An 8360-nucleotide genomic window follows, 5' to 3' on the forward strand; every position below is an offset into this window, starting at 1 on the left:
TATCGGGGAAGAGATCCCTAGCCTGGATCTGGACGAAAGCAGTTTATGAATCCATTAAGACCAAAAAATGAATCCTTATAGTGCTCCATTAGAATACTATCTAAAAATTATTTGTGATTCATTGCAAATTGTTGTGGAGTATAATAAGAGTCCTTTTGGTATGCGAAAGAGGGCTCCAAATTGGTGACATAAAAGTGAGTTCTTTTGGAACTCTTAAGAATAAATTTAGAATAGAAATGGGACAGATAAAGAATTCATTTCATAATTTGGGAATTCAAAAAGAATTCTTTGTGGATTTAGTCTTCATGGCTTCCGGATGGTTTCCGCGTCCGTTTGCTGTGTGGTGCCGACGTTTCGCAGGCGTTGCAGTCTGCTTCATCAGGGCTGGGAGATTCTGATACTTCTTTTTGGATTCTCTGTGCTATCTGGGATATTTACCCACACAGCAAAACAAGCAGAAAGCTCTCCTATAGATGACTTGGAAATTAATATTGAAATGTAAAATTGAAATCTTTCAGAAATATCTTTGAAACGTTTCATCAAAATCACATGTCATTGAAAGCTTTCCAAAAGATACCTTGGAAATTAATATTGAAATGTAACATTGAAATCATTCAGAAGGATATCTGAAACGTTTTATCGAAATCATTTATGATCCTTCTTACTGTAATATTTCAGAAATATTACAAAACATTTCAGAGAAATATTTCATACGTAATCTCTAAAATATTGAAAGCTATCCAACATATAACTTGGAAATTAATATTGAAATGTAATATAGAAATCATTCAGAACTATTTCTGAAGCATTTAAGAGATATTTCCGAAGCATTTCAGAAATATTTCAGAAACATTTATATCTCATCTACGCGGACATTTCATGTATCTGAAACATGTCTGAATATTTTTTTGAAAGGTTTCATATTTCATTGACAGCTTTTTGAGAGCTTTCTGAAATATTTCGGTGCTGTGTGGGTATCTATGTATTGTCTGTCATAGATATCCATTAGACATCTATAATAGATTTACAGACGATATACTTATCGCGGAAATAATATGGAGTTCTATTAGAGGTTGTTTGGGAAATTTCCTCCCTTTCGAATCTCGTCATGAGAACGAAAGATCGCGAAATCTCCGTGAGCGCTGCGAGTGGATCGGGGAGTGAGAAAGGACGTGCAACGTGGCGAGAATGACTACGATTCAGTTTCTTTAAAATGAGTTGAACGTTTAATTGTATTTACACTATGTACAGTTGAGATTTACCGAGGCGTATGATTGAGGTGAGCGAGTCCGTCGAGCTCTCTTGTTCGCACAAGACCGTCGGGGATGTGCCGCCCGTTGAGCCGGTGGCCGGCTACAAGCGAGCGTGCACGTACAAAATGAGAGGCCTTTGCGCAGAACACCGATGCACTCGACTTGAGCACTTAACCAATGATTCTGTCCCGGGGTGAGCCCTAATTATCAATGTGAGCGAACAAGCACTGACATCGCACTTATTCCCGTGAGCGCGAGCGCGATACTTTTCGTATGTCGATGCGAACTTTACCACAGCTTACACCGGCTGCTTTCACACGACTGATGAGCTCTGTGAGCTTGCGCGCAAGCCCTCGAGCCATGTTCACGGGCCCGACACGTGCTCGTTACCCGGTCGCGCGGTCGCGCGCGCGGTACCACTGGGCCTCGCGAATAACCGTGAGATGGCGAGGGCAGTACAATTGAGATAACTGGAGGAATCTCAAACATTTCCGCCCGCCATCAGCAATGAGGTTGATGATGAGTCCACTCCTACGGATGTTGAGCTTGGCCTTGATGAGCAATGGGCAGCGGTGCTAGCTTGGTGATTGGTCTGGTGAGCGTCGTTGTGGGTGTCTTCAGGGTCACCACGCGGGTGAGTCCATCCTTGGCTGGCATCAGGGTGGAGACTGGCTAATGGCCACTTACATGGCGGGAGCCTCTCGTCGGTGATGAGAACCAATGAGCCCACTTGTATGTCGTTGGATGGGTGATGCCACGTCGAGATTGCTTGTTGTCGTTGCAGATATTGAGCTGACCATTGAGACCAAAATTGCTGTACTCGCTGTTGTATGAATTGCCATAGGGATAACCTTGAGGTGGCTAAGTCCTTCAGTGACGGCTCCGGTACTGATGTGAGAGCACTTCCGATGAGAAAATGTCCTGGGGTGAGCGCTGAGATGTCATCTGAGTCGTCACTGAGTGATTCGAGAGGTCGTGAGTTCAAGATCGCTTCAATCTGAGCAAGCAGGGTTGTCGTTTCTTCGAATGTGAGCAACGTCTCTCCTATGGTACGACGCAAGTGGTGTTTGAGTGATTTTACCACTGCTTCCCATTTGCCACCCATGTGTGGAGCAGCTGGTGGATTAAAAATCCATTAAATGCGATCTTGAGCAAGCAGAGATGAGATGCGCCGGTTATCTTGAGAACTCTCTGTGAACAATGTCTGGAGTGATTTCTCTGCTCCGACAAAGTTTGTGCCACAGTCAGAGTACAATGAATGAGGGATGCCTCTTCTTGAGACAAATCTTCTGTACGTTGAGATGAATCCGTCCGTTGAGTAGTCTGAAACAACTTCTAAATGAACTGCAGATGTGGTGAGACAGACAAACACACAAATCCAGCCTATGTGAGTTTTGGCTCCTCTTTCCTTCCATGTTTTGAGTGTGAGTGGTCCAGCGTAATCAATGCCAGTATGCGTGAATGCGCGTGAGGGTGTGACCCGAGGTAGAGGTAGTTGGCCCATCAGTTGATGGGCACGAATCCCCCTTTGTCGAGCACACACCACACACCGCAAGATATGAGATTTTACTGGAGCACGTCCACCGATGATCCAATATGATTGCCTGATATGCGCCAAGGTGAGTTGCGTTCCTCCATGTAGTGTCCGTTGGTGGGACCAGCTGATGATTAATTCAGACAATCTCGAATGGCGAGGGAGTATTGCAGGGTGTTTGCCTTCATAATTGAGGGTGGAATTCTTGAGTCGTCCTCCCACACGAGCAACTCCTTGATGATCAATAAATGCTGTGAGACGACTGAATGGATGAGAAGTTGCTAGACGTGATTGTGAGCTGAGCATCTTCAGCTCATGCGCAAAAAATGTTGATTGTGTAATCTTGATCCAGAAGATTTTAGCTTGCTCTAAGTCAGCGACTGAGATATGTGAGGCTTGAGGGCCATCGTGTCGATTTCTCAATCGTCGAATAAATACCTGACAGAGAGCTGTGATTCTGAGCAGTCGATTGAGCGATGAATACTTGTAGATGAGATCCCAGTCGTAATCCACCTTCATGTTAGTTGTGAAGAGTGACACTCCTGGACGCGATTCTGTTGTACACTGCTCGTCCGAGCACGTTGGTTGAGCGGGCCAGCGATCTTTCGGTTGAGCCAACCATGGTGGTCCTGCCCACCACAAGGTATGATCTTCAAGTTGAGCTGTCGTTACACCATGAGATGCACAGTCAGCCGGATTGATTGTACCTGGAACAAATTTCCAATGAGCATGTATCGTGAGTTCTTGGATTTGTGATACCCTGTTGCGCACATAATCCTTCCATCGAGATGAGTGTGTTTTGATCCATGTGAGCGTCACTTGAGAGTCCGTCCATAAATATGTTTCCTTGATGTCCATTTTGAGTGTGGCATGGACATATTTCACCAATTTTGAGAGAAGCAGCGCTGCTGTGAGTTCTAGCCTTGGGATAGTGAGCCTCTTCAATGGAGTTACCTTTGTTCTTGAGCATATGAGAGAAGTTTTGGCGTCCTTGGACGGCGTGTGCACGACCATGTATACGACTGCAGCCATGGCAAATTGAGATGCATCAGAAAAGCCATGTAATTCAACCGTTGAGTCACTGCTTGTGTTGAACCAGCGTGGAATTGAGAGCCTGGCCAGGCTTGTGAGATCTTTTCTGATGTTGAGCCACCGCGAGACAACTTGAGATGGTAACGGTTCATCCCAGTTGATCTTGTGGAGCCAGAGTTCTTGAAGAAGCATCTTGGCTCGTATTACGATTGGTGAGACAAAACCAAGTGGATCAAATATCTGTGCCACTTCAGATAGTACACGTCGCTTGGTGAGCTGTTCTTGGTGAGAAATTGAGCTTGTTGAGAATGTAAAAACATCTTGAGGCAGCCACTTTAATCCGAGGATTTTGGTTGCGCAATCGTCAAGTGAGACTGGTGAGTTGATCGAGACTGTCAATGAGATGGCGTTTAACAATTCTGGATGATTGGAGTGCCATTTGGCAAGAGGAAATCCGCCCGCCTGGCAGAGATCTTCTAATTGATGGGCAATTTCTATGAGCTGTTCTGCTGTGTCACCACCACAAAAAATATCATCCACGTACCTCCCACGAGTGATTGATGGCACTGCCAGTGGAAATCGATGGCCTTCATCTTCGGCCAGTTGCATGAGTGTCCTTACTGCGAGAAATGGAGCGGCCTTCGTTCCATAAGTGACCGTGGTGAGATGATATGATGTTTCATTGTGATGTTCGTCGATCCACAGAATGCGCTGCAGATCCCAGTCTGAGTGGTGTACCTTGATTTGTCGGTACATCTTTGTTATGTCTGTGGCAAAGATGTACCTGTAACTACGAATCCACAAGAGAACGTCTGAAACATTGAGCAATAGATTTGCACCAGTGTGCATGAGATCGTTTACAGATAATCCTGATGAGGTCGGACTTGAGCCATTAAAGACAACCCGCAGTTTTGTTGTTGTACTGTCGGGTTTGAGCACACCATGGTGAGGCAAATAATATGGCGGAACATCGGATGATGGTTGTGATCCAACTTTCACCATGTGCTTGAGTTGTTCATACTCGCTCATGAATTTGGTGTAGAGGCTCTGATATTCCTTGTCCTTGTTGAGTCATCTGAGAATGCGCTGGAGACAATAGTGAGCCGTACTGTGTGAATGCCCTAAGAAACTGGTTGGAAGCTTGAGCGGGATGCGTACAATGTATCGTCCCGTTGGATCTCTAGAGTGTGTGGCCTTGTAATGATCTTCACATTGTTGTTCTTCCAAGGTAAGCTGGTCTGTTGCATCAGTTGGTAGCTCTTCTTGCACCCAGAACCTTGTCAGCAATTCTTGAAGATCGAGATCGTACTGTTTAACCTTGATGTGATGCGCAGTCGACAATTGTGATGGTGACAAGCTGACTGGACCAAGCACTAGCCAACCAAATATTGAGAGTTGAGCGATTGGCATGTCAGGAGATCGTTTAATGATGTTGGGCTTGATGATCTGCCCGTATGAATCAGCTCCAATGATGATGTCGATTGAGCGTGGCGTGAGGAACTGTGGGTCTGCCAATGTCAGAGGTTCTATGTGTGGCCACGTTTGTTGAGGTGCTGTAAAAGATGGTAGAATGGTCGTTAGTGTTTTGAGGACGTGGGCTTGAATGATGGCAGTATGCTTAGAATGATAGGAGTGAAGCGTGAGTGTCACCACGCCCTTGGTCCTAGTCGTTTTCCTGGCTCCAATGCCAATGATTGAGACAGTTGCGTGTCGACGTTGTATGTTGAGTTGTCTGACGAGATCCTCCGTGATGAATGTGAGCTCAGATCCTTGATCGATGAGTAGCCTTGCTTGATGTGTTGAGACCGTTGAGTGTATGCATGCCATTGCAGTTGCAAGTAGCGTTGAATAATGTGCGTGAGCTTGAATTGATTCCTTGACGATTGCGGTGGTCTTCCGTTGTGCTGGCGTGAGATCTCTGAACTTGGAGCACGTTACAATGAAGTGCTGTCCATTGCACAGGTCACACGGGTGAGCCGCAGCAGAGAATGACTGAGAATGTGTGGGAGCAGATACTTGGTGAGCAGTCACCCTTTTCATCGCAGATTTAGATGAACTGGGTGTGACTTCCAATGAGTGGTCCGAGGGAGAAGGTGTGACCTCCACCCTCTCCATTGCTCGCGCCCTGGCATTGAGGAAGGTTTCAAATTTCGCAAAGCGGGATACTCTTGAGATGATCCAAGCGAGGTTTCCCACGCCTCTCTGGTGTCTCTATCCAGGAAGCGTGACACGTGATGGACCAAGAAGCAATTCCACATGTGCTCCGCCATGCCAAGCGAACTCAGAGCCTTATCAATCTCGGACACCGTTGAGACTAGCTTGGTGAGCGATGCGGCGTTCTTGGGTAAGGCATGTGAGAGGTTAAGGAGACCGTCAAGGTGAGCCTGTATGATGAGTCTCTTATTATCAAACCTCGAGGTGAGCAGCTCCCAGGATGGCTGGAGAGATTCTCCGGTGAGAGGTAAACCTCGAATGAGCTGTTCCGCTGAGCCCTGCACACAGCCTCTGAGATAGTGAAGTTTCTCCACGTCATTGAGCTTTGAGTGCTGCAAGATTACAGAGGAGAAAAGATCACGAAATGTGGGCCACGTTGAGTAGTCACCATTAAATTTGGGCAACTTAATGTCTGGCAAACGTGAGTGGACTGGCTTTTCCGGATCAGGAGAGGCTGCACGCGGTGAAGATGGTGTGAGTCGCTGTTTGACCTTGTTGAGCAGTAGCTTAGCTGAGATCACGAGATGAGCTTCCTTTTCATGGATGTTGTCCGCAAAATATTCATGATCCAAATATGCCTCAGGCCATGTTATCTCGAAATAAGCGTGCTCCTTCAAGAACGCCTTGTGTAGCTCCTCCAATTGAGACAGCGCTGCTTTGACCTCCCCTAGTGATGTGCTCTCGGGGTCAACAACCTTCGCGTCTGCAATGAGTTTTATGGTATTGAAACGACTCATTTGAGATCTCACCTTGAGTGTGAGCTCGTTGGAGAGACGAGCTGGAGAAGTCTGACGTGAGCTGCGTCCTTGAGTGTTGCCAGAAGCTGTCCCCTTGGGGGCGGTCTGTTGACCAGGCACATTGAGGGTGAGAGGAGATTGCCGACCCGAGGTTGTCTCTTCTTCAGCATCTGCTTTGGCGGCCTTCTCTGGGTCAGGCATGATGAGCGGAACACGGTGATAACACTACACCACACGATGAGCACCACTGAGCAGCACGAGCCACCGAACAGACTGAGAGCCGATATCGTTGGTTCGCCACGAAACAGCGAAGTTCAAATTCACAGTCACAGCTGCTCGATTTGCCCGCGAGAATGTCACTTCGTTACTGCGTGATCACGTCGTGACAACACTGAGATGGCAGTGAGTCCTTGTCACGAATGGCGCACGTGATTACAAGGAAACGCACTGAATTTATGCCGTACGCTATATGAGAAAAGATCGAGTGCTCGTAAACGAATATTGAGTGTCACGTCACCACGATGCATCCGGCTCGAAGGACCAAATGTTTGGGAAATTTCTCCCTTTCGAATCTCGTCATGAGATCGAAAGATCGCGAAATCTCCGTGAGCGCTGCGAGTGGATCGGGGGGTGAGAAAGGACGTGCAACGTGGCGAGAATGACTACGATTCAGTTTCTTTAAAATGAGTTGAACGTTTAATTGTATTTACACCATGTACAGTTGAGATTTACCGAGGCGTATGATTGAGGTGAGCGAGTCCGTCGAGCTCTCTTGTTCGCACAAGACCGTCGGGGATGTGCCGCCCGTTGAGCCGGTGGCCGGCTACAAGCGAGCGTGCACGTACAAAATGAGAGGCCTTTGCGCAGAACACCGATGCACTCGACTTGAGCACTTAACCAATGATTCTGTCCCGGGGTGAGCCCTAATTATCAATGTGAGCGAACAAGCACTGACATCGCACTTATTCCCGTGAGCGCGAGCGCGATACTTTTCGTATGTCGATGCGAACTTTACCACAGCTTACACCGGCTGCTTTCACACGACTGATGAGCTCTGTGAGCTTGCGCGCAAGCCCTCGAGCCATGTTCACGGGCCCGACACGTGCTCGTTACCCGGTCGCGCGGTCGCGCGCGCGGTACCACTGGGCCTCGCGAATAACCGTGAGATGGCGAGGGCAGTACAATTGAGATAACTGGAGGAATCTCAAACAGAGGTCTATTCAACATCCATCGTGGAGATAGATGTTCCATGGAACTATGGAGGTTATATGGACGTCCAATGGACGTCATGTTCTGAATGGGTATAGTTGTATACATATAACTATAAATATATTCGTCTATGATAAATATTAATAAATATGTATATGAACAAATATATTTTATGCGACTTTTATTTAATATATATGTATTTAATTAAATATATACAACTCTCCCTTCACAGAGTTATCTATATTTCATATAATGCCCAATATTGGGTGTAAAAATTAATACCTATAATGATGAGAACAAAATTTTTGTAAGTTCTATGTTGTCGAGATTTGCTCAGATCCGGAAAGATCTGCTCAGATCTGGAAAGATCTCATGCATAAT

General features: G+C 46.5%; 1 protein-coding gene across 1 annotated transcript; it reads right to left on the reverse strand.

Moving 5' to 3' along the window:
• Nucleotides 1-2388: 2388 nt before the first annotated feature.
• LOC105556306 lies at nucleotides 2389-6971 on the reverse strand. The gene is made up of 3 exons (XM_012003390.1): nucleotides 5986-6971; nucleotides 4978-5944; nucleotides 2389-4881 (listed from the first exon to the last, which is right to left on the reverse strand). The coding sequence occupies exons 1-3, from the start codon at nucleotides 6969-6971 to the stop codon at nucleotides 2389-2391; spliced, it is 4446 nt and encodes a 1481-aa protein (XP_011858780.1).
• Nucleotides 6972-8360: the final 1389 nt, after the last annotated feature.

The sequence above is a fragment of the Vollenhovia emeryi genome, unplaced genomic scaffold (assembly GCF_000949405.1).
Source record: "Vollenhovia emeryi isolate VEMERY1.0 unplaced genomic scaffold, V.emery_V1.0 DF940125.1, whole genome shotgun sequence".
Taxonomy (NCBI): domain Eukaryota; kingdom Metazoa; phylum Arthropoda; class Insecta; order Hymenoptera; family Formicidae; genus Vollenhovia; species Vollenhovia emeryi.

Coding starts and splice junctions, on each gene's coding strand:
- LOC105556306 (XM_012003390.1), bottom strand. CDS start 6,971: ATGCCTGACCCAGAGAAGGCCGCCAAAGCAGATGCTGAAGAAGAGACA. Junction 5,945..5,985: donor TCGCTTGGATCATCTCAAGA/GTATCCCGCTTT, acceptor CCTCAATGCCAG/GGCGCGAGCAATGGAGAGGG. Junction 4,882..4,977: donor ATCCAACGGGACGATACATT/GTACGCATCCCG, acceptor TGACTCAACAAG/GACAAGGAATATCAGAGCCT.